This window comes from Electrophorus electricus, chromosome 1 (assembly GCF_013358815.1).
Source record: "Electrophorus electricus isolate fEleEle1 chromosome 1, fEleEle1.pri, whole genome shotgun sequence".
Lineage (NCBI taxonomy): Eukaryota > Metazoa > Chordata > Actinopteri > Gymnotiformes > Gymnotidae > Electrophorus > Electrophorus electricus.
The window spans coordinates 26142442-26169853 of NC_049535.1; the positions used below are offsets into that span (position 1 = coordinate 26142442).

At 38.6% G+C, this 27412-nt stretch overlaps 2 protein-coding genes across 3 annotated transcripts; both read right to left on the reverse strand.

Annotated features, from left to right (window-relative positions):
* Nucleotides 1–273: 273 nt before the first annotated feature.
* Nucleotides 274–18338, reverse strand: ilf3b (interleukin enhancer binding factor 3b). 2 transcript variants are annotated; one of them, XM_027006566.2, is made up of 19 exons: nt 18253–18338; nt 14067–14145; nt 13531–13760; nt 13067–13247; nt 12538–12685; nt 10969–11060; nt 9727–9822; nt 9349–9460; nt 9168–9265; nt 8956–9067; nt 8695–8808; nt 6985–7190; nt 6477–6692; nt 5984–6121; nt 5683–5820; nt 4980–5100; nt 4602–4649; nt 1249–1659; nt 274–1149 (listed from the first exon to the last, which is right to left on the reverse strand). In XM_027006566.2, exons 2-19 carry the CDS (start codon nt 14067–14069, stop codon nt 1019–1021), a joined length of 2595 nt encoding a protein of 864 aa, XP_026862367.2. In that variant the 5' UTR covers nt 14070–14145; nt 18253–18338; the 3' UTR covers nt 274–1018. The 2 variants fall into 2 exon arrangements, with proteins under 2 accessions (XP_026862367.2, XP_026862368.1); XM_027006567.2 differs by lacking the exons at nt 274–1149; nt 1249–1659 and adding an exon at nt 2107–3474.
* Nucleotides 18339–19688: 1350 nt separating this feature from the next.
* ptger1b (prostaglandin E receptor 1b (subtype EP1)) lies at nt 19689–24761 on the reverse strand. The gene is given in 5 exon segments (XM_027006539.2): nt 19689–20753; nt 22344–22816; nt 22819–23016; nt 23019–23216; nt 24085–24761. Coding segments are annotated over 4 exon segments (1092 nt in total). The 5' UTR covers nt 23173–23216; nt 24085–24761; the 3' UTR covers nt 19689–20486.
* Nucleotides 24762–27412: the final 2651 nt, after the last annotated feature.

The window sequence follows — 27412 nt, forward strand, 5'->3', positions numbered from 1 at the left end:
CCATGCATCACTGCGGTAATCATGCAGTTCTCTACCAAGACATAAGAGGGAAGAATATTCTTGTGAACACTGATGGTTCTCACATAGCAGACCAGCGAAGTACATTTCCCCCCCAACAGTAATGCATTTTATCTGGCTTAGTTAAGCCACCATGAAAACATGTACCTACATGCCTACATGTACCTTTGTAATTATATTTATATAGAATTTGCATTTCATACAGCAACAACATTCTGTAACCATAACATAAGGATCAGTGAACATCACAACATCTTCCTCGAAAATAAGTTCTTTATTAATACAAACAACGTACATTCATAAACATTGTTTTGAAAAATAAGGTTCCCCCTCCCAAAGCACACTAAATGCTACTATGACCTTAACTTTAGATCTTTCACAAAACTGTCCAAACTGGATGAAATAAAAAGGTCAGCACTGCAGCATAAATAAAAGTGTACATTGACAGACAAATTAAAATGTTGCTGTTCAGTGTTTGAGGGGGGGGGGGGGGGGGGACCTAAAAGTAAAACCTAAACATAAAATAATTCAGTCAAACAGTGGTCCAGACAGCATTCAGTGGCCAAACAATCTGGGATGAAAAAGAATAAAAATATAATCAATCAATCAATGTCTTTCCCCACCCAAATTCAGTCATGACATTTACATCATCAGATCTTAACATGCATGTGATTTGTTGTGGGTTTGTCAGAAAAGATGGAAAAAAAATAAAGATGGAAAGAAAGATAGAGAAGCACAAGCACACACTGACCAGAACACAGGACAGACCACTCAGCACAGGCCTTGAGAAGTGTGTGTGGGGGTTTTCTTGTGTTTTTTTCCCCCCACCCCTCTCCACTCTGTCTTTAATGTCCAGTTTTTCTGTTTGTGCCCCTTGGAGAAATTAACCGGGAAGCTATTGGTGAGACCAGTCAAGTACAGGTGAAAACAGCCACTGCTACTTTCAGAAGAGACACATGAGAGAAGAAGGGCCAGGGGTACAGGTGGTGCTGGGTTCAGTCTATCTGTACTGGTAGCTCATACTGGGGTCCCCACGGCCATAGCCCACTGCAGGGTTGTGGTATGGCCCAAGGTTGGCACTGTAACTCTGACTGGATCCTTGTGCACCATAGCTCGACTGGTTGCTATAACCTAAGAAAATATACAATGTGTGTCAGTTTTCAAAACCAAATTAACAACTGAGCAAATACCACAAAATAACTCCTACTAAACTTTTAGGGAAAAACTTGCCTTCATAGCTGTAGTCCTGACCACCTGCACCTCCGGTCACCTGGGACGGATAAGCTGTGCTGAAGTTGCCATAACCCCCAGTTCCACCTTGAGCTTGGCCAAAGATCTTCTTGCCCTGCCCATAGCCTTGGCCATACTGGCTGTAGGAGCTTTGCCCTGGGGGTGGGGGTGTTTGGAAAGCCCCAGGAGGTGCTCCCGTTCCTGGAGGCTTGATGCACTGATGCATAGGTGGCTTCTTCCCGGAGACTTTCGTGCCTGGAGCTGGGGTGGAATAGCCTCCATCACCCTGGTAGTACGAGGTAAAGCCACCTGTACCTGGAGCTCCCCCAGCTGGTGCGTTGGCTGCTGGTCCTGCAGTACCAGGAGCCTGGCCAACCAATCCTCCATTGGCTCCTCCATTATTATAATAATCTGGAGAAAAATGAGAGATCATTTTGTTTAACTTGCACTAAAGGTATCAACAGGACTACTACAGGAAAGAGAATGTTTTATTAAATTTCATATTAATAACTATCCTGATAACCAATGAATGGCTCCTGCATATCTAAAGTTTTGGTGCTTCTTTGGTGCATATAAAAGGAATTAATTTGCATTTTGTAAAATTTGTCTAAACATAGGATTAACATTTTTACAGAAGCTAAATTTTCCTCTTTGCTACTGTATCACGCTACCAAATCAAACAATCCATGTGTATTCATGCATGATCTTTTGTAGTAATGCATCCTTTACAATGAAAGCAGTCTCAGTATAGAACATCATTTGCATTTAAAGTATTTAGCACTCGCATTTGTCCAGAACGACTAATAATTTCAAGGTTACAGAGGTAGGTGAAATGTAGCGTTAGGAGTCTTGCACAAATCAAATCAAATGCCTTTTATTGTCATTGCACAATGTGCAACGAAATAGCATAGGCACCTGCCCAGATGGGGTTTGAACCAAAAAAAGATTTCTGACAACACATGAAAAGGACTTAGCATAAACCATATTTTACGCTTCATCATGGAAACTATAAAAGCAACAGCAGAATGAACAAGTTGAGCAGGGCAGATTGGTGGTATATTCAGATCAAGCACTGATATGTAGCAGGTACTTCAGAAATGAGAGTGACAATATAAAAGGTTTACAGCTCATGCTAAACAATGGATTACTCCAGGAATCTCAGACATGGTTAGCTGATCAGAAATGATCAAGATGACCAAATATTGTAGCTAGTATTATTAAAACCCTTTAATGGTTGTCTTGCTCAAGGAGTTAAACACATTAGTGCATTCATATTTTGATACACTTGGCATGACAACTTGTGCCAACTTTTGTACGGCAATTTTAAAAAAACAAGATGATTAAGTACAATAATTATGCTAATTGTATTAGAATGAACAAAAAAAAAAAAAATCTTATATCAAGCTCCTTAAAGACATTCAGAACCATGTCAAAGATGACTATGTCAAAGTCAATGCAAACACAACATCTCACATAATAATTAAAACAAACCTGGCATGTATCTCACAGAGCTTCAAAAGAGAACCTCACGTTTATTAAAAAAAAAAAGATACAAAATATGTTCCATAAAAAACTTAAATGCAGTCAGTAGGTCTCTGTAGTGTTTCACAGCATCATTCCATATCATGGTACTTCAAATATTTTCAGAATTTATATGGACTATGACAAATCCAATTTGTCAGATAGAAATGACATCTTAAAAACCAAGAGAATAACACTGAATCAAAAATGAATGGCAATGCATGGAAGTGAGTTATTATAACATTTGTAGACACGCACACAAAAAAAAAGAAAAAAAAAAGTGTTTTTTAGTGCTGCAATGAATATCCACAATATTGGGCCAGATAGCACTCTCAATCTGTCCATCCCCTCCTGCCACTGCCAGCCTTCAAGTCATCATCTAATTTGGAGAGCATTACTACTGTGTCAGTAATTGCTGCAGTCAAAAGCAAACTGTCATTTCCCCCCTCCATTGTCTGCAGGGAGAGGTGGCAGCTGAGTCCCAGTGGAATCCATAGTGCAGTGCTGGGCGATTGCTGGGTTTTATGGTGCACAAAGAGATAAGAGGACTTAAATCCATTGGAAGTTTGTCATGGATTGTACTGCGTACAAAGCTTCCCGCTCCCCCTCCCTTTTTTGTCAATTACAATTCGCATGAATATTGAAAACATCGGATGTTCTATGTTGCAAACTCGTGGTAGCCATAGCAGTCTGAGACAAAGTCACCTAAAGAGTGAGACAGAGCAGAGAAGCACAGAATTAGATGGTTTTTTTGTTGCCATAAAAATGGCAAGAGTCAATGGTTTCAATCAGCCATTAAATTGACTTTTTAAATTTTTTCTTTTCTTTTTAGATTTCTCTGCTCCTGTCACCCTCAGGAGTTCTTTCCTCAGAAAATGGCACTGGAAAGTTGGGAACATTTCATGTTTTTGTTTTTCGCTGAGGAAACATTAAGAAGTCAAGAGTTTGCAGTCCATGGCTCAACAAAGCAGAGAAATGTAAAATCACAGTTCAACCTTGAAGTAAAAATACACTTCACATTGCCCCCCCACCCAGTACACACATTTCCAAACTTTAAATCAAAATGAACATGCAACAGCCCTCTGTATTTAAAATCTCATTTCCCCCAATAATACAAAGAGTTACAAATGAGGCCATTACAGACCTCCTTCCATACCATGGACAAACTGTTCCAATTCCATAATCAAAATAAAAAATTAAATAAGAAAAAAGCATAACACAGAAGAAATACACACTCATCAGCCACCTTTCTGGAAATATCCATCTTGTACTTATACTCGTTGGCCACTTAATGAAGCCATCCAATGTTATTGGTGAATTTATAAGTGTTTCATAACAGACTCACCTATTGACATGTATGATTTCTAACTCTGTCCTGTTCATCATTAGTTAGTTACTGACCACAGGACCACCGCTGACAGAATATTATTTGGACTACTCACAACCAGATTTTATCATCAGTTATGCATTTTGCAGGTGATGAATTAAATCTTACTGAAAATGCCAAATGTTCAAGTGTTGTTTCGTGATTTTTTTTCCCGATAAGTACTGGTTTTATTTCTGAGGGGATGGTCAAGATCTAGACCTGTGGGCTAGAGGACAACTAAAATGTACTTGGCAAATGGGCTGCAAGACTAACCGTGCACTTACAAAATATTTCTAGTAAAGTGGCTGTGTGTACAGGGAGATGGCAAAAGCATCATAAAATATGCAGTGCACAGGAGTTTCATATTTTGTGCAAAAAAAGAAAATGAAAATACATCAAAACACAAAGAAGGATGTAGTGTGCATAGGTTGTCAATAAATCCAGGGTGAAAGAGAAAAATACTCACTGTAGCCAGAGTTAGCATTGTTCCCATAACCATAACTCCCATAGCCACCTGAAACATAGACAAACATAATGGACAAGTATATAGCATTTCACATTATATCAAAATTAAGTTTCTAACTCTGTGCCTACTACAGTTGTAGAATTTCATAGTTACACAACTAAAATAATATACATTATATATATATTACATAAAATGTTGACTCATGTACAACACCCTTAATTTATAATTACACTTGAAAAAGTTGTGTAGTTTATAATGGCATAAAACTTGTGCCATTCATTTAATTCACAAGCATTAAATTCCAGCAAAGATTATCAAAATCCTGTTCAAACCCTAAGTGAGAAATTTAACTAACACATTATTAAGTACAGTCTTTACCTTGATTATATCCTCCGCCATTATTAAACCCTCTGCCCCTACCCCGCCCTCTTCCTCTGCCTCTGGGATTGGCACTTGGGTCAGCAGGTGGACCACTCATCATTCCAAAGCCAGGAGTATGCTGAAAGAAGCAACCAATCAAAGCAGGAAAACACTCTGTACGAGGGAATAAGGAGCCATGTCACTTGTGTCCCCAAGAAGCTTATCTGACAAACAAGGTTACATAAGTACAACCCACAAGTCAACAGGCATTGGGGTACTTTAAAAAGAAGGATAAAGGGGATCAGAACCTGCATGCTTAAACAAATAGAGCTTTGATATGTCTGATTCATTGTCTACACCAACGATTTCTACTGTAGCGTTTGAGGATTCACAAAATTCCAACATTCTCTTAAATGCACTGAAGACAATAATGATTTGATGTCTTGAAGCAGATGTAATAAAACTGGATAAACATGTGCAACATCTGACTTGGGAAACAAATAGATATGTAAAACAGGTAAATGTACATTCCATTTACCAGATCATGGTGTTATTTGCTGAAATGACTATTGAAATCTCTACTTAAGTGGCCACTGTTTAGCACAAGAAGATCAGATGCATATTTGATGTTTGCGTATGATGTTTGTGCAAGTGTATTGCGGGCGTGTTGCTCGGCAACCACAATATGGACAAACAGAAAAAACAGATGGGTTTGCATTACCAAGGATTTCTTTTTCTTGGCTCCCTCCGAGACAGAGCCCTCTGGGAAGAGTTTCTCTAAGGCGGCAAGGGCAGCATAGGCCTTTGCTACCTTCTTATTGGAGCCCGTTCCCTGGAACTTCTGTCCATCTATCTCCACCTAGAAAGCAGATAGAATGGTCCAGTCTAGAAGTGCCAAGTTGCCAACACAGCTGAGTATCTAAAACTAAAAACTATATTCCAGGTCACACCAATTAAGCCGTCTCATTAAGCATGAATAAGCAAAATGTTCCCTATGGGCTGGAATGGGAGCATGATCTCACCTCCATGACAAAGCGTTTGTCATGACTGCCACCTGTCTCTGAGATGAGCTCGTACTTGAGGCCTCTGCGTTTCTCATTCAGCTCCATCACTGGGTTCTTGCCATGCTTGGTCAAAATGGGGCCCTGCTGCCGAGCACTCTAAGAGAGAAAGTAGTAGTAACTAAATGGCTAACTAACATAATATGTCTTTGCTTTTATAAAACCATAAGACCTTCTTTGTCATACCTCACTTTTCATCCCATAGTCTTTACCCTCCAAGACCTTTCAAGATAGTCAACTCCTATGTTCTTATTTTCCTATGTTCTTAGTTTTTTACATAAATCAGCTTTGGCAAGCCAACCCAAAATTAATGCATAAACCTTTCATTCCAATTTCAAATTCAAAGGTTTTATACAAAGCACATTCTATTATGCGATGCTGACTCATCTTAAAATTCCTTATGTATTTTTCCAGCCAGCACAGACCATTTAATTATCAGTATAATATTAGTTACCTCAACACTCTCGGTGGGCTCAGAATTTGTAGTCACAGTGGATAGGGTTTCGGTTTCAGTGGGTGTGGTTGAGGTTTTCACATCCTCTTCTATGGTTGTGTTTGTGGTGCTGGTGGTGGTTGTGGTAGTGGCTGTGGTGGTGGCCACCTCCTCTGTTTTTACTGGTTCAGCAACCTTTTGCTCCACCCCTGTGGGCAGACCCATGTCCTGCAAAACCTACCAATAAAAACAGTTGCATTGAGAACTATTCTACATTTGTTCTTCCATTAATGGCCAAGTCCACTGCCTTCATGGCATAATTCAGCTTTATAAGCATAAGGTACATGGAAAATTAGTTTTACATAAATTATCTTGTGTATTTGTTACTTTACCATACCCTGAATCCTTAATTCACAATGGATGTAACATTGTAGTTGTCATTTTGACACTTAAGTGAAACTTGGTTTGCACAAAATTATTACGTTCTATACAACATAATTAGCCAGAACAAGAGATGCAGGCTTCTTACCTTAATTGCTACATGTAGTTTGGCAGTGCGTTTAGAAGGGCCAGAGGCTTCATAATTCTTCCCATCAACCTCAACAGCCATGGTGAAGACAGGAACATGAACAGGACCAGTCTGGGAAATAAGCCTATACTGTAGACCAGGCTTAAGCTGGTTCAGTCGCATCAGAGCGTTCATGGCCTGGGGAGGCTCCGCCCTCTCTTCTGGGGCTGCAAGTCATGATGGCAAACACTTCAGTTTGGGAAATATAAAGCTTTCACCACTAGAATAAATCATCTTAAGTTACACAGCTTCAGTATTAGATTCATATAAATTTTCTTATCAAGTTAACAGATCAGTTGATGCTATTAATCTTGCTCTTTAGTACATTTTAAGATATTTAGTCTGCTATTAATTATGTACGAGTTATTTTTATAGATTTCAGCTCAGCTTTTAATACAGTGAACATCACTAAACTCTTTCAGAAGTTAATGGATTTAAACATTAATTCAGCTCTGTCATTGGCTTCTGTCCTTTATAAGGAAAGTAAAACAGTTAAAAGTCAACAACCTAACATTAGTGTTCATCACTCAGTACAGGGGTGCCTCAGGGCTGCATAGTCTCCATGGCTTTTGTCCCCATTATAAGTAATGATCTAGTACGTTACAATGAATCTTGTGAAATATGCAGATGGAACCATCATAGGTCTGATTACAGATAATGAGACAAGTCATCAGCAGGAAGTGAACAGATCAGTAACGTGTGCCAACAATGATCCCTAGCTTAATACAGCTAAAACAGTGGAGATCGATGTAGAGAAGAATGATTATTAGTTGTAAATTCTTCAAAATTATTGGGAATGTATATTAACAACTCTTTGAGGTAGAGTATTAATTCTGATCATATTTTTAAAAAAAGATTCAATAAAGGTTGTGCTTGAGACAATTAAAAATATATAAAGTAAGAAGAAATGTAATGGTCAAATTTTTATTATTTATATTGAGAGATATCACATTTATTTATATTAAGTTTGGAATGGAAACAGAAATTCAGATTCGTAACAAAGTGCAAGGTATTGTTAGCAAAGCTCCAAAGATAATTGGGAGCTCGCATCCCTCAGCAGACTCTGTTTACATTCAGTGTACTTTTAAGCGAGCAAAGACAATAATTATGGACTACTCTCATCCAGCGTTAACATCTTTTTCAATCACTTCCTTCTGGGAGAGGACATCAAAGATACAACCCTCTTTAAGAATGGCTTTCTTACTGTGAAGTTGTACTCTACTCTAAAGAGTTTATCATCGCAGTCTGTCTGCAAGATTTCAGTCTTTGTAAGAAAGCACTGATGGAAACACTGTAGTTTTCCATGATCCTCCTTTCAAATGTTGTATATTGTCATTTAATTTTGTATGTTATGTGTATTGTGTCACATCGTTGATTTACATCTTGTTACACCAGATACAATTACCACCAACATGTCACATCACATTTACAGCATTTAGCTAATGCTTTTTATACAAAGCGACTTACAATTATTACTGAAAACAACTTGAACAACTGAGGGTTAAGGGCCGTGCCCTTGGCAGTGGTGGGGCTTGAACTGACAACCTTCCAATTACTAGTCAAATACCTTAACAACTGAGCTACCACCGCCCTTCATAGCAATAAAAGAATCAATCAATCAAGCAACAACAGAAAATTACAACAGCCTGATTCTGAATGTGGGGCACTTACATTTCTTTTGCAGTTTCTTCTTCTTTTTATTAGGACTCTTATCGTCACCACCCTCTTCTTCCTCTATAGGCCGTTTCATGGGTGGAGCATAGGTTGTGCTTGGGGGAATCTGAACTGTAAGATCAAAAGGTAATCATATGCAATGTATCACTCATCTGTTCATCAATAACCTGCATTGTAAACCAATATACACCTAGGCGCTGAATGAAAGTGACACTATTTCTTATCCATCTTCTTTGTATTAAAGGACAACTAAGAAACCTGTATAATCAATGGGAGTTTCACTCTTTGGTTTTCTGGGCATTTTAGAAGGCAGTGGGTCCATGCCAAGTACTTTGTGAAGCTGTCCAAATGCTGAAAGCCTCAAGGCATGCTGTCAATTAAAAAAAGAGGATAGGGAAAGTCTTTATACTCAATCAGGAAAATTTGCACACACACACACACACACTGGACACCATAAACATACAAGATACCTGAGAACTCTGGGTGATGTCCTCTCGTTTTTGGCTGTCCACATGACCAATGGCATCAGTGGGCTCTTTTTCACAGGGGTCAGAAATGCCTGGGCCATCTAGAAAATTTTAAAATCTCCACTGGTTTTTTCTTCTAGCCATAGGTTTTATTTCTAAAGTAGGAAAATGTTCAATCAATTACCAAACATCAGGATTCCTGAAGCCAAACACTCCAGAACTCGTCGAAGAGCCTCCCCTGCTCCCATAGGCCGGTTCCCTGTGCCAATGGCCTTCTCACACAGAAGTTCCAAAGGCTTTAAGGGAAAAGCACACTAAATGTTAATGGTGCCACAGCATTCTTGCAGTGTATTTGTCTTTGTCCCATCCATACCTCGATCCTATATGCACCCGTTTTCTAAGCATATTCAATATTCAGAGCATGTAGCTAAAAAAAACACAAAATTAAAACTCTGTTTTAAAATATTTGTGCATCTTCCAGTAAACAGTGATTTCAAGGAGCATGTTATTTGATTCAGGGTGCGGACAGGTGGCAGTCACAATGGCTGGTGTGGACACTCACCCAGCCTCTGAGTGGGGCCCAGGCAGGGACACGTGTGCAGAGGTCCCTAAGGATCCGTATAACGATGACACAGGAGCGCAGCCCATTGGCCCTGGCCTAGAGACACAAGCAGGAAGGAGACGAAGACGGATGCTAGCTTAGCCCCATACATTCACTAACCAACACCAGACCACAACACAAAACCTCAAAGGAGGGGTAGTGCAGCTAGCATTATTAATGTCTTGGGAAATTAGACATTTTATTAAATACCAAAAAATAACAAAAGGGGAAAAACCCACAAAAAACCCAAACAAAAAATAAAACATCTTTATTTATCTGAATGAATATGCTGCATTCAAAGAATGTTGCATCTAAAGAGCAGATAATGGAATTCAGTTTTGACTAGCTTTAATATAAATGCCTAAAACTTTATTTAAAAACAAAAACAGGAAAAAAAAATCCCCCTCTTAAATGTTAGTCCATTAATTATAAGTCTTAACACAAGTTCCTTTGATTCGTTGTATAAATGCAGTCATTTTAAGCTATAAAAAGAAGCCAAAAGGTCAGCTAAGGTGCAATATTCTTTTTGGGCACACACAGCACAGGAAGAAGCTGGTGAAGTTGGAGTTATGTACTTAAGGACAAAGACTACAAAAGATGGAGCAATTAAGAGTAAAGAGACACCAGACTATATTCAACTCCAACAGCCCAGAAGGTGTACAGAAGGTATACTAATTTTACTTGAGAATTTTCTGCATTTTGTGGTAAAACAAAACTTAAATAAATAATCAAGAATTTGGGTAAGAAGTTTAAACTAACAGAAACACTGCACCGGATAAATACTGAATCTAACATTAGCAACAAAGATGAGACTTGTCAAACCAAGATACAAACCATTTAACTAAATGAACAGCATTTCTAAGAATACTCAAGCATGACAGTTAGGCTGGGGCATCTTTAAAAACACCATATACAATTTATCTGTACAATGACAGTGATCATATCTGTTAAATATCAGCCCGGCACTGGTCTGGAAGCATTGACAAAGATTCCCCACAAATCCATCTAGCAAGAACTGAACATCCTACAGCAGGCGAGACTGGAAGTAAATTAATAAGAATAAAAGCTTGACAATTAAGCACACCCAAAACAAAAACAAAAACAACAACAACAAAAAAAAAAAAAAACTGTTAACAAAACTTGATTACAGCATGAAAACAAATAACTCAACTACTAAAAGACAAATAAAGACAAGATGCAAACCTGGAACCACTTGGCGTGGCGAAGAGACGCCAAGGCAGCCAGGCATTTCTGCCTGTCCAGTACATCCTGGGGATCGTTGACTGATAGCGTTTCTATTGGCGGGTGGGATAAGAAGACAAGGTACTGTTTGACCAAGGGGGTTTTTTTCTGTCTCACGGCCAGGGGAGGGAGGAGGCAGCCAAGTGACCCTGCCACAAGCAGCTGGGGGGAGGAGTGGTTTCCCCCACTGGAAACCATTAAAAAAAAAAAAAAAAAAAAAAAACACACACAACCCTCCTTGCACTGGGAGGAGACGGCAAAAAAATACCCCAAAAAACATGGGCCCTCTATGTAGAGACTGATCTGGAACGGGTGAAATTTATCAGTATGGGAGATGAACGCATCAATCACAGCTTTCATAGTAAATCTTTCAGTGTATCCATGGAAGTTCTTAATTTAACAGAGATATGTGGGAGATATACACGGGAGTGAGTGTCTGTTAAGAGGAGGGTTTCCGTGGTGTCTGACTACAATGTTATTCCTTAAGAAATATGAAAAATGTCTCAGTGCATGTATGTGCCTTGGGGGGACAGAACCCCTCTTCCCTCCCCCCACCCCATCTTTTTTTCTGAGTGTACTGCCTCGCCCCTTCCGAGACAGAGAGTGTCCAGTTGGTCAAAGGTCCAGCGTCCCTAAAATTGACAAACTAGAAGGCTTGACAGAGAGAATCAGATTTTGAACCACAGGCAGAAGTAGTAAGATGCACAAAAGGAACTATAAAAAAAAACCAAACGAGTCCACACTGCAGCAAAACTGATGGCTTCTCCAGCCTCAAAGCAGGCTTGTCTAACGGTGGGGTCACAGATAGGGCTAGGCCTGTTCTTTAGACCTTTACTGCCTCCAGGAATTCACCAACAGTTCTCTAACCTGGAAAACATGTTACTTCATATTCTCTCCACCTTACCATCAACAGCATCGAAACCCGAAAGCTACTTTTACCATAAAAAAGCTGTATTCTGAGTTATTATTATTCTGTTTTGGGCTGACTGTGAATGGCCAGCCGTGCAGTGCCAAACGACCCTAGCGTTATCTATAACCCCTTTGTCTTCTGCAAGACAGGTGCAGTCAATAGACCACTGCTGGTTCTAGTAACCAGGGCTCTCAGCAATCCTTGCTACTCATTTTTGCTGCAATGCAAACTGTTCCATTTCTTTTTCAGTATATAAAACACATGCAACCAACAAGGTTTGGGTTTTTTCTTAATTCTCAGTAAGCCTTCATTATATTAAAACTCTTTTGTTGCACTTGAAAGGGAAAGGAGGATGTTTTCTTCTACCCCCATCTTTTCATTATTGCTTTTCGATTTTGCTCAGTTCATTTACTGTGTATTGGGCCATCAAAACATTCTATATGGAACTAGGCTTTAGATAACTATGAACAAAGCAATTTTTTATTACAAGGTTGTGGCACAAATAATATCCCCTAGATCCATTGAAGGCCCAATAAACAATATCTAACTAGTTCCTTCTCTTGTCCGTCCCCCATGCTTAGAGGGGGAAGGTTCCTATCTGCACAGGGTATTAAACCAACCTCCGGCGGCCTGCTTCTCAGCCTCCTCCCGGACGATTGGTGAGGTAAGGTGGATGGTGAGAGCGAGAGGGGGCTGTTTGGTGTTTTTGATCACGATAGCGGCATCAGGGACACATGGGTTGACCTTGTATTTCTCTTCTGTGATAAGCTGAAAAATGAGCAGATCTTTTTTAACTTACATTGCAGAAAAAAGGTTTTTTAAAAAAACAAACAAAAAAAAAAACCCACAAATTAATTACTGTCTGCAACTGAATTTTGAGATGTTTCATCAAACAGAAGCCTCATATTATTTGCCCACAATTAATCACGCAGGAGTATAAAATCTACACAAACTTAATATAACTTCCAGATAAAACTGTAAGGTCGGCAGGTAGTCATGCTTATAAATGTGTATTTTAACAGTGTACAGTAAGGAATGTTGTGTTAGTTTGCTAATATCATAGATGTTAGTTCAGATATCATAAGACATTAATCTGAAACTCATCATTGACTGATTTAGATTTCAGTTAATCAGTGGGAACTGGTATACCGTGAGCTGTGTGGTGAGGTTCTCGGCCACCTTCTTCAGCAGTGTGCCTGTTGGCTTGTCCTTACAGAGCAGCACTAGTTCCAGATCCAGGTCTCCTTTGAGCAGCAGGCCTTTGGCCACCAAGCCCACCCTCATCACCCCACGCAGGGAGCGTGTGGGCTGATCCACTGCCTTGGGCTCACTGTTACACAAAACATCACCACTGTTGTTTACACCACAACAAAACAAACATTTTACATCAACCTAAATCACAAGCCTGGCTTATGGGGTTGAGGTTCCTCTGATGGGTTGCAGACAGCACAGGCAAAGACTAAGCACAATGATGAATTGATAAGTCTATCTTTCTACACACACACACACACACACACACACACACACACACACACACACACACACACACACACACACACACACACACACACACACACACACACACACACACACACACACACACACACACACACCTTTCTTTATCTCTGTCCCCTTCAGACTCAGTAGGGTTTGGTTTGACAGTGCCACGCTCCTGCTCGTCCAGCCAATCAGAGACAGCCTTGAGGGCACGCTCGCTGTGAGAAACCATATTCTGGACAGCCTCCAGCTCGTCCTGCGAAGGGTAGATGGCCGAATGTTTGGCCATGACGTGGCGGTCATCATTCATAAAGATACGCATGGAACGATGACGGACAGGAGGAGCCTGTGGAGGAAGGCAGAAAGAATGCACAAGAGAGGAGGAGACATCAACATTTGGCACCACCAACCTAATCACTCAAAGGAAATTCTGTCTAGATGCATTGATGAATGAGTCAGTTTGCTTTTAGGGTTTTTTGGCCCTAAAAACTTTGAGGATTAAAATATATCCATGTAGGTTGTACTCAAAATAAATACAATCAAACCCTAGACACAAAAAAAAAGACAATTACAGGGTACCATTAAAAATGACAAATTAAGACAACACTAAAAATTAAATTTGAAACAGCAAGTCAAAGTAGCATGCTTTTACCATAGCTGGAACTATGTGGACTTTCAGTTTGGCGTCTGGCAGTGTTGATCTCAAGGTATCAGAGTACTGCTGCTACTGTCTGCAAAGAGAAGGCAAAAGACTAGCCGACAATTCTCACTCACCAAATACTAGTATTATACACGACCAATACTGGGCATTTCTGTTCAGCAAAATGGGAGTTGAAGACAACAACAAAACAGGCGAGATGCTCCTTTTATACCTAAACAAAGCAACTAATTTTCTTTCCACCAAGTGAAACCAGGCTGAAGTTACCACTGTCATTAAATTAAAGTTTAAAGAACACCAATTTGCCTTTCACATAAACAGAGCTTTCACTTACACAGCCTAGGTTAGTGCCTTGGAAGGCAATGCTATGCCAGTGTTCCACAGCCAAAATGTCAAATGCCAGGGCTTCGGTGCAGCCTTGGCCGGGGCACTATAGTGGTATAGTGCCTCCCTCCTGTGCAAGCAGGCAGGCACAGGAAAGGCACTATACCAATGCATCACCAATGACTCAGTCTGCATGTCACGTAACAGCATGTTGCTGAACCCCCGCAAGCAACACCACTGCTTTCGTCATCCTCTTGGATAGAAGCAGCATGGCAATACAGGGTAAAAATAGTACACCTGTCTGTTTTGGTTATTGGTTCAGTGAGGAATGTGACCATCACTATACCCTTAGGAAATAAAGAGATAGCAAGACTGAAGCCTAATTCACACTAGCATGGGTCAACTGGAAAATGTCATTTTTGAGTTTGGCTACACTAGCGTTTTTATTTCATTTTCCAAAATTCACAGAACATACAGATGTTGCATTGTCAACATTCAAAAGCAAGTGACTGGGTTTATCTTTTCCTAGACACCTTCATACTATAACAATACCTGCTAAAGGATTACAGAATGTAGCTAATGCTCAAAATGTAACACAGGTCGAAGGTTGGGGAGTAATGTAGTCTGTAATAAGTAGACTGAACACTTTCAAGACAGAGTACTCTGATATTATTAGTAGTAAGAATTACTCTTCCAGCTTCAGTTAAGCAAGAGGTGCTTCTGAAATAAGATTTAAGCCGCCAAGCAAATAATGCTATATAAAAGTCAAAAGTAAAATATGTCTGATTTCTAAAGTCAGTGTATTTTGCATCCATTGCAATTAGGGATACACCATTTCTTGGGCCAAAATGATGACCAAAAATAATGACCTTGTTGTGGGCAATGCCAACCAATGGTTATCTGAGCACTACATACGTGTGTGTATGTAGTGCTCAGATAACCATTGGAACTAATTGATTTTCACTAGCAGTGCAAGACATGTTAAACCCTAAAATGGATCGTTAATTAATTGCACATACACATGTTCATTTCATTCAGTCATTTCATGACATGTTAATCAGACATCACTATAACTGTAAAGATACATTGTTCTTAACACAAACAGGAACAAAAATTGGTTTTAAAAAGTAATTACATTTTAATTTATATCTTTTCTTATTGCCATAGGTACAAGAAAGCCTATGGCTGGAAAGCCCTCAGAAAAGAACAAAGGGAGGTAAAACCCACAAAAACAACAAAGGAAAATAAAAAACATAACTGCAAAATTAGTTACCAACATCAGATACTTTGCTTAATGAGTTTACAGCAAAAACAAAAACTCAAACTAAAACAATCAAAAACATCAAAAGATTTAATACTTGGAAATACTCCAAACATGGGTTGCAGAAAATTAAAAATCCTTGATTACTAGCATTATTCTTCTAACTGTAGTAATATATAAATAAATGAGGCAGTTGGATAGATGAAAAATGATCAGTTATAATTATCGGCCAAAATCTCAATATCAAACCGATAATGATAACTTCAAAGTTTCATTACCGACAAATAATAGATTTGCTGATATATCATGTACCTCTAATTTCAATTACTATATTTTTTATTTACTGCATACACTGAGCCTAAAAGCAAGGAACAAATTTCATAAGGTTTACTACAGGATTATGACAAACTACCATTTCTAAACTCTACAAGTATAGAATTGCAGCAAACAGGGGTGCATGACACTTAGAAAAATACTATTTTGAGGTGATATTGCTAACAAAATACACCAATCAGTTCTCTCTACACAGATCAGCAATGAACACCTCTAGAGTACTAAAGTAACTACAATTAACTGGTTTAACATTTGTGCTAACATATGTAGATCTGTTAATTTAAAACATGACAAATGTCTGAAGACTGCTAATCACTCATGTATTCCTCTTTAGTTTAGAAGGATGTTTTGATTTCTGGCAATACATCTTTGCTTGGTAGCTGCCAACTACCTACATAGTTTTTAAATTTCTGTTACTTCCCCAAATCTGATGTACCAATCACAGTGATCATGTAAATGCATTTCTGTAAGCTGACAATCAATTAGTTCCAATGGTAATTTGAGCACTGCCAGAGCAGGTAAAAATTTACCAAAATCAACTACATGTGCATCACAGTTTACAATCAACCAGATCTTTCTACCAAACTTGCTCAATCTTATCTGTGCAAAGACTATGTACCCAAACTACAATTTCAACTAGCTGGCTGAACTTCAGAAAGATACTATCTCGATCTTGAAATATTTAAATAATTTGTCAAATATCTGCATATATCCAAGTTCCAGTTTAATAAACTACAACTACTGTCTATGAAAAATAACTCCTAGAAATGTGCATTTTATATTTTTGCATGTTTTCAAATTAGTTTTCTATTGGTTTATCCAGCTTCAAGAACAGTGCATCTAAGAACATTTATATTCAGTCGACCGAACTACTGAAAATGTGTAGCCATACAAGTCAAATTCCTTATATGGAATCTCTCACTGCCAAAATAAAATCATATACAGTTTTCATGTGGGGCCTACACATTTGCACATGATCCAGAGATCAAATCAACAGGCCTAACAGAAGCAAACGTACTACAACGAATACCAATATATTCAATCATTAACAAAAAGATGAAAAATGCCACAGACTAATAATTTAAAGTCACAAATAGTTACTAAAACATTTGAAATCACGCTTTGGCCTTCTAATATGAAAAACGTTATTACAATATTTTAATAACACTATTGTTACTGTCTGTTGGTGTAAAAGCACAGATTGACGTAAGAAAGATAGCAACTTGAGTCTGTGACTTGGCTTGGCCTTTTCCCCTTTACGAGTCTAATAAGAAGTTAGGTCCCCGTTTGCAATTCCAAAAGGTAGGCTAACAACTGAGCAAGAAGGGCTTCTTTAACTACATTCTGCCAAGGCCAAACTGTTGCTTGTCCTTATCCTTATTCCTTACACCAAAAATGTGAGGACGCTTGATTAAACAGATCATAACTTGGAGAGTAATTAAGTAAATAAAATAAGATATAATACTGAAATACTATATGCAATACCACAAAACCTGGAAAGGTTAACTCATAATTGATGTAAGAATAACCGCGAGCGGCCATTTTTATACCCGTTTTAAAAGCTCCCACACAGTATTTGTTAGCTAGATTGCTCAACCGTTAAAAAATACTCTGCAATTAAATTACCCTGAAGTTTATTCATCAAGCACATAACGTCGATAAAACGCCACAAACTGCTAACTAGTTATCGTCTAGTTGGCTGGATGGTAACAAGTAGAATATCTAATCCCAATTTAGCTAAGGGTGTAATACAATGCTAATCATCTAGCTGGCTGGCTAAAATGGCTGTGACATCCCCAAACACACCTTAATAGCTAAGATAGCTAGCTAGCTAACAGTAGCCTGAACGTTAAATATTAAACTTGTTGTAAATTGGCTACGATTATAGTAATCTCAATCTCGCGTCAGTGTCGCAAAGCACATAAGGATACTTTGTATTTTATATTTAATAGTGATTAATTTCAAGATGGACTGGCAAGTCAGCATAAACACGCAGCAAAACTAGGTTACGTAGCTAACTAGCAATACATGATCTAAACAAAGGCAAGTCTGTGGCTAGCAGCTGTGCAGCACTTACTAATTAGCTTGCTAGCCAGAAGGATAACCTAGCTAGCAAGAGCTAGCTAACGTTAGCTATCCTACTACCCGCAATCTTCTAACGGCTTGGCAAAAAACTGAAAAGTTGAATTTATGACGTAAAACATTTATGAAATCGAGCTGCCGATTAAACATATTAGTGACAATAAAGCAATTGCAGCTTACCTGTGCAGCAATGCCTAGGTAACTATCGCTCCAGAGGAGGGAGACCACTGAACTGCAAAATACAGATGGTGCTGAAAGGAAGAATATCAAAATGAATACGTTATTGGCCGATAGTGACACGTGACCCTTGATTACCCCACGTGATCATAGGTTACCCAATAGAACAACGGTGATGATAGAGAGGGGGGGGGGGGGGGGGGGGGGGGGGGGGGGTTTGGAAGCCATTACAGCACTGTCAACATTTTATTAATAACATTAATAAATGCTAACAAATTCTGATGAATACTAAACTCCTACGTGTTCTAAAATCACAAGTATGGCTATAAGACCGGGGTTCTACAGCTAACAGTTTTCTATGCAACGTTATTTACGTCTTAATATGTAACTTTATCCCAATAGTGCAGCCTATTGAGCTTAATTACCCCCCCCCCCCCCCCCAAAAAAAGACCATAAGGTACCCTTTGTAATGCAACTGCCTCAACAGAAAGATATCTAATTTTAAAGATTTCTTTACTGATAAATAATATATATTTATCTACCAATGCTGCATAACTTGACATTAATTTAATTGGGGTAACATTCTAGGTGAAAATATATGTATGAAGTTTTGAATTACATCTTTTTTCATAACATTTTTAGACATGCTCATAAGTTTCTGGGATGCAGTAGGGGGCAGTGTAACATAGTGGTACGTAACCTAAGTGTTTCCATGGGATGTATTTTCCGCATCCAAGCAGTCAGATGCACAGCCAATTTTTTGTTTGTTTGTTTGTTTTTACAGTTCTCTGACAAGCCAAAATATTTTTTGTTTCTTTTTTTCACTCTTATCTGATATGATTTAGTTTTGAATGCCATCAGATATACATCTGGAGACAATATACTGTTCAGATTGATGGACTGACTCAGTATTTCTTTTTGTGTGTGCGTGTTTATGTTTGTGGATTTAACACTACTTAATTAACCCACACAAATGTAGAACACGCTCCCCCCCCCCCCCCAAAAAAAAAAAAAAAAAAAAAAACGAGGAGCAATACAAATAATGCAAATAAATCTAATAAGAATCTTTGTGGTGGATAATTTTAGTTAGTTATAGTTTATTATGAAGGGTGCCCTCTGAGCTTAACAAATTCATGCCTGTCAGCAAATGCTAGTTGCTATTACAGGGAAGAAAGGATGTAATGTTTCATGAGTTTATTTGGCCCTAGATTACCATGCCTAGAAATTCCTCTTATTAAAGTTAGTGTTAGGCAAGTCAAATCTAAAAGATCAAATCAAGTTTGCTCAGAATACATAAAACTATTTAATTATCAGAAAAATATTTGAATTCCTCATATTCCCAGATTTGGGGGGGGGGGGGGGGGGTGCGCGTGCGTGTGTGCAAACTTCAAACTCTGTGAAGCAAAGTCAGTTTGCCAAATACATTTAAAACCTGTGCATAAAACCACCTAAATCTTTATTTGTCCATATTTCATTCATATCACATTTATATAACATTACATCAAATATTTTAAGCAAAACAGGCAATAAATACACAATTATAAGAACACTGATCATCTCACTATGGCTATGCATTTAGAATATAAGCAAAAGCTCTGTTCTTACTTACTCACTCACTATAGCAATATTTACACATTCTTACAATTCTTTGGTTTTAATAATTGCATAGCAATGCCCTTATTAATCAGACAAGTAATTTCAATGATAGCTTAAGTACTCAAGTGTGCTTCCCACAATGTATGGGAGTAGTTTGAAAATGGTGGACACTTTAAAAAAAAGACTTTTAAGATCATTATTTGTATTGAATCTTTACATATCGCACATCCAATAAAGTAAGAGTTTTCTTTTTCTTTTCTTTTTTTTTTTTCTTTATCTTTTTTTCTTTCTTTGTTGTATACTATACAATGTGGTCATTTTAAGACAGGTGTTTACTCCACCAACCTTGACCATCATCAGGGTGGAAGGTTCTCAGATGCCCATAAAACATCTTTCACTCACTAGTAAATAAAAGCATTATGAGTCCATATCAATATTCTAAAAATCATTCACATTTGCATAGGCTGACATCAGTTGGCAGCCACATTGCCAGCTTTTGTGTAGTCCTCCCTCACCTGCCATCTTGTCTAAGTGAAGTGGAAGACATTACAGATTTAAAGGCAGATAACCCAGATGTCTTCCCTTCACTGTCTGTTTTTTCCCATTTTTTTCCTTTTGAAATAATTCTATGCAGATATTTGTTAGATCCGATTGACTGCAGTTTTCTCTGAGCTCAGGAAGGAGCTGATTTCCCAGCGACGGAATGTGCTCCCCCTCATGTCCATTCGGCCAGTGGTGAGCCGGTAGATCTTTCTGAGGACTGCTCGCCGCAATAAGATGTAAACCCAGGGGTCCAGGATCTGGTTGCAGGTGGCCAGATGCACGCCCACCTTCATCAGAGCCTCATAGTGCTTAGAGTTCTCTGTAGAGTGGCTAAAGGAGTGTGTCACTGACATCATGCCGAAGATCTAGGGGATAACAGAATAGGGATATGGTCATTAGGCTGCACTGGACTTTGTAGCTGTACTTGACATTCCAAAGCCACAGTAGCACACATGAGATGGCACACTCCTGTGGAGTTGTTTGGACATGATGATACTTGATCTAGTATGAAATGTGTAAAATGAAAATATCCTGTTGCATTAGCTTCACTTGCCATAGAGTCTACACTATGTACTGCATTATGTGATTATTGATTTATACCACATGCAACCTTATTGGACAATATATAGTTGTTTAAATAACCATGTATTTTTAAAGAATTTTTTTTGTGAGATGAAAATAGCCATTTTGTTCCTTAAAATGAATAAAACAAACATTTAAAAAAAGATCTACAAAGTTCTAGAAGATAAATATTTTAACAAGTATTGCTAAAGTCTAAATCATTACAAAAGTATTTCTTAACTAAACTTAATAATCTACAGTCTGGACTTCCATGGAATATGTTATTGTGTCAAGTACAAATGACCAAAGTTATGTATACCTATATATAGTAATAAAACATGATAAATATTCTCAGTAGTCATAATGCCGAACAGTTATTAGTTATTGTTATGGTTTTAGTCAATACTATAAATAATACATTCTATATATAACATTACATCTATTGCGTCAACACCAAGCATCTTATTTATACAGTACTACCAGGCAAAGTATCACTTAACTAAACTAAAATGTTTTATGAATGTGTTGTCATTAAACAAATGCAGACACTTTATGATAGACAGACAATTCCACAGAGTGCACAGATAAGATAAAAACACCATACAAACTATTTAGATCTAATCAAAATTCAAACATTGCTTGTTTCCAACTATCAAGGGAGGGAGATAGATTGTATTAGACTAAATTGACCTTCATCTCATATGACCTGGATGACTACACTGTTAGACATTATCTGTGCTCACATTTTCATACAGAAGAATCTTACATGTTTATGAGTTATAAAAATCCCACCAGAAATGTGAACCCAATGGAACACTTCATGTCCCCTGTCAGTGAAGTTCTATCATCTTTCCTATATCTTTATCATGAATTGAAGCACCAAGTGATGGTTGAATGGTCTTATGAAATATTTATCAGATATATAGGCCTACAATTGCTTAATTTTTGTGAACTAGAGCTTTATATCAGATCTGAGTATCGCCAGGTTATTGTGTTCTCATAAATATAGCTTTAATTTGAAATATTCATACATTTGTATGAAATGTGTATTGTTAAGGTACTTGACTACTAATCAGAAGGTTGTCAGTTCAAGCCTCACCACCACCAAGTTGCCACTGTTGGGCCCCTGAGCTTAACTCTTAATGCTCAAATTGTACTCAGTCATAATTCTAAGTTGCTTTGTATAAAAGCGTCAGCAAAAAATGTAAATGCTCCATTAGATTCACTTGCCAGCAAGCAGATCACGAGTGTACACTATGTACTGTCATTAATACCTTATGTATACATATAGTTTATAGTTTAAGCATAAACACTCTCCTATTAAAAATAATGATCAATAGTTTATTGCTAGATTATACTGTGATTATATTTAAAGCAGAATTCTATAGACTCACCAGCAGGGGGCTCCAACAAATACAGGAAGTGACTGTAATCCCTACTAGCTGTACCACCATCTCAATGTCGTGTGATTTTGCAGCTCTGTGGTGACATTTCCTCTTGCGCAGCCGGGCTAGGACCAGGCTTATGCCACTCACCGTGTTACACACCAATGACACAGTCAGTGAGGCCAGTCCCAGGCTTGAAAACAAAAGCATGAAGGCCACATCACTGCCTGATGTATTCCCTAATACTTTAATGAAGCACCATGTCGACGGGTACTGGTAGGTGTATTCTCCCAGTTTTGCAATCGGCAACAGCGCCACGACAAGAGCTGCCATCCAGATCAGCACCACAGCTATCTTGGTGCGGGCAGTGGAGACGAGCCGGGCATGGAAGAGGGGCCTGGTCACTCCCAGACATCGTTCAGCTGCCATGGCACAACCCAGGAACAGTGGGCAAAGGCCAAAGAACACCATGCTGCCACCCGAAAGAGGCAGATGGTGTCTGTGTGGGTTGGCGAATTCTGGTAGAGGTGCAGCACCATGGCGCCAGGGATGACATGCCCCAAAAAGTCAGTTGTTACCAGTGAACTGGCAAAAAGGAGGAAGGTGGCCTTGGAGCGACGACGCAGGCGGTTGTAGGCCTTGGCCAGGATGAAGAGGGCTATGATGTTAGACAGGATGCCAGGGTCATGAATAGGCCAGGAGACATGGGGCTTTTAGAGGGGGCAATCAATGACATTGATCTCAATGTCAGGTTGTCTGTGTGGCCCATGGCCGCCACCCCCAACACCCCTTGGGTCTGGTTGGAGAGGAGCGCTATGGCTGAGGTGATGGATAACATCTCCAGAATGACAGAGTAGAGGTGGTACTTCCAAAAACACAACACTAGAAAAGAGCAGGAGGGGAGGCATAAAATCAACACAGTTAATTCCCATGATCAGTATTCCACAAGGTATTTGATGATTTGCTTGGTGTCCAAAATATTATGGAACCAAGCAGATGTAGCGGAAATAGTGACTCTTTAATCACAACTGAAAATTCATTTTAAAATTCAACGAGTAATCACAACAAATAATTTTTAAGTTGATAATTAAGCATTTAATATAAGCTGCAGACAGTTTGCCCCAATTAAGAACCTTTTCTTAAAAAGCATGTAGCCTATATGTTTAGATAAACAACGAAAATATTTTAGTTATTCATTCAAGATAAAACCTTTACATCTCCCTCTTCAAACATGGTTGAACACAAAAGGCTGAACTGGCTTCACCACCACTTGATGTCTAGCGGAGGTGTACCCTGGACTCTAAAAAAATATTTCATAACAACAGGTCTCGTAATGTGTTTACAAACCGATGCCCATATAGTGACGGTTACTCCCAGTTTCCTGAGTATTGTTATTTTTACGATTTTTACAACACCTGAGCTCATTTTGGTTAGCAGTAGATAATTAAGTTCTCATCAATATATTTGTCAAATGCGCCTCAGGTGAAATATTTCAGAATAATGCAGGTAAAATAGTAATTATCATATTTCACTTGGCATAAGAATTGTTTATTGATGACACGTCATTCGTTTCCTCTTACATTATGAACATATTTAAGCACTTTTTTTGCAGTTTGTCCCAGTGTAAGCATTTCTTAGTAATCAACATTAAAAATGTTCTAACAGCTAACATAGGTAATGAAATTTAACCAAGTAATCCACTTCCATCTTTAAGTCGTTCAGAAGCATATGATTAACTTTATTTGCCTACCATTTGAGATATTTTCCGGTTATGTCATAGCTGATTCTTCACTTCGAATTGCAACAAATTGGTTTTCCAAAAAAGGGAAAGAAAGAAAAGACAAAAAGAATAGGAAAAAAAACGAAAAAAAATCCAGTATGCAGTTTTCTTTAATCAAACTGGCCAAATTCCGACTTCTAGAGAAAATGGTATTCCCAACACAGAAGAAACAACGCAAATCGCTCGTTTGTGAAATTCTTATCATTTCCCTGTAGCAGCCTCTTTCAGCACGACGGAAATTAACATTAAGTGATCAGCCCTTCTAAATCATTTCTTTACGCTCTCGGAGCGGAGACGTGCCTCGAAACTGTCGAATGCTCTTGAAGTTCAGTTCCTCAACCCATTTTTATATGCGGTACAGTGGTCCACAACAGAAGCAAGCCGTCGCAGGTCAAACCTGAATTTAACTCCTGTGTGCGTTCACTGTTGCCACATTCCAGAATTTATGGGTGCACGACGTTGTGAGCATAAATGAAAAAAAAGAAAGAAATCTGGGGGAAATACAGGCAACAGCAAATCACACTTCCATTAGTAAAATAGATTTTACTTTTATAGTTGAACACCAGCTTCCAAATGGTCTCCTTATTTTTAGTTATATAGTTCTTCTTTGTCCAAACACATTAAAAGTGCTGCTTAGCAGTAGGGGAGAGGGCGTGAGCAATTTGGAAAGATCTGTAATGCACACAGAGAGAAACACGCTTAACTGAGGAACATGTTGTAAATGAGATGTTGGGTAATTCTTGCCATAATCACCCATCCTGCTACAACACAAAGATGGTGTAGTGATCAACATGTATTGCATTTAAAAATACTAAAAAGATCCATTTTCCTCTACTGTGTGTTTTCATAATGATTTATTCAAATCATTATATATTATCTTATCTTCCCTTCCATTTTGTATTGAGAAATCATCAATTCTATTTGGATGAGGGCATTAATGGGGGTGCAGAATTTAGTCCATCGTGTGTGAATAGATAGGAGCAGGAGAGTACAGAACTGAATACAATTGTGTCTGTGTTGTTTTCACAGGCTACTCAAGTCCTAGACTTAAATAGACTGCAGAGGTTTGAATGAGTGAGACATGGAAGTGAGCTAAATGTCTTAGAGACAACCTGTGGTGGAAGAAAGGGGTTCTTCTGAAATTGTTTCTCAGCTCAAACATGATTGCAAAAAAAATCTTGTCCCACATCATGTGTGCTTGAAAGGCACAAAGATTTAGGTTTCCACAGCTAGAACAACATTCTTCAAATAGGGTTGCATATTCTGGCTCAAACAAGATAAATGAAACCAATGCAAAACACTTTGATTCAGGTTTGGAAGTTCCAGCCAAGTTAAACCAAACATAACAATAATCACTGAGAACAGCCCCCACTGTCAGTAATTATGTTACTTATGTTAATCCTATAATTGAATTTTTGCTTCACCATCAGAAAACTTTGGGAATTTTGGAAGTGTATAAGTCTAGCAAATACCAATGTGTTAAAAATTATTTTCAGAATTCATCTGTTTTATGCCATCACCTTGATGCTAGATCAGATATGGAGGAAAAGATGGCTAACAGATGTAAATATTTTGTGCCATTATTAAGCCTCATTGCCTACAAAAAGCTCCAAAATCCAACAACACACGAATTACACAGCAGGTGTTGTTCAGGTATTTGTTCTGGACACCAAACACAAGAGACCATGCTTTAACAGCTGTTGAGTTCAGATGCTAGCAATCTCCTGCTACTCCATCCACCCAGAACAAAGAGACTCAAAATTACAGCCCTTGGCTTCACCTAATATTTTCCATCCTGGTTTCTTTTAGGGCATTCCATGAGTATGTATCTCTCAATAAATTTGTATCGAAACCCTCAGCTCTTTGGCCCCCTTCATGGTGTTCCAAACTGTGTCTGTATATTTAACACCATGTCTTGCATTCCATACAACCGCTACTTTTTTTTCTGAAAGGCCCTGGTAGAAGAATAAAGCTCTGAAATGTAACAATTGTGCTGTGTTATGTCTCATCTGTGACACTTTCAACTGTCTGTTGGTCCACACAGCATGAATCAGACTTCCCAGTCTTCAAAATGCCAATTACCACTACAGGTCACTCATACATGGGGCTTGCTTTCTGTTTTATCTAAAGCATTTGTAAATAATACAAATGATATTCTGTGGAATTCTGTGAATATCTGATAAGTAATGGCTGAATATTTGAATGTACAGTCATGGCCAAAAGTTTTGAGACAGACACATATTTTGGTTGTCACAAAGTTTACAGCCTCAGTTTTTTAGATCCTTTTTTCAGATGTTTATATGGTATAGTGAAGTACAGTTATAAGCATTTCATAAGTTTTTTTTTAACTTTTTAGACAAATGCATCCAGTTTAAGCAAAGACTTAATATTTACAGTGTTGACTCCTCTTTTTGAAGACTTCTGCAATTCGCCTTGGCATGCTGCATATTCAAATCTTGACTGATGGCAACCCATCCTTGCCTAATCAGTGCTTGGAGTTTATCACAGTTTCTGTGTTTTTGTTTGTCCACTCTCTTTTTGAGGATGACCACAGGTTCTCAATTGAGATTTGGGGAGTTTCCTGGCCATGGACCCAAAATTTCAATATTTTTCTTCATCGTGCCAGTTGGTTATCACTTTTGCCTTGTGACCTGGTGCTCTGTCATGCTGGAAAAAGCATTGTTCATCACCAAATTGCCCCTGGATCGTTGGGAGAAGTTGCTCTTGGAGGATGTTTTGATAGCATTCCTTATTCATGGCAGTGTTCTTAGGCAAAACTTCAATCCCTTGGATGAGAAGCAACCCCACATATGAATGGTCTCAGGATGCTCACCATTTCTTCTCCGGACAGTCATTTGTCCAGGTGACCCAAACAGTCTGAAGGGGGATTCATCAGAGAAAGTAACTTATCCCAGTCCTCTGCAGTCCAATCCCTATACTTCCTGCAGAATATTAGTCTGTGCTTGACGATTTTCTTGGAGAGAAGTGGCTTTTTTGCTGCCAAGCCATCCTCCAAAAGCCTTCACCTCACTGTGCATGCAGATGCACTCACACCTGCCTTCTGCCATTCCTGAGCAAGCTCTGCACTGGTGGTGACCTGATCCCATAGCTGCCTCCTCTTTAGATCCTGGCACTTGCTTGACTTTCTGGGTGCCCTGAAGCCTTCTTCACTGCAATTGAATCTCTCTCATTGAAGTTCTTGATGATTTGATAAATGGTTGATTAAATGCTATCTTACAAGCAGCAATGTCCTTGCCTGTGAAGCACTTTGATGCAATGCAAGGATGACTGCATATGT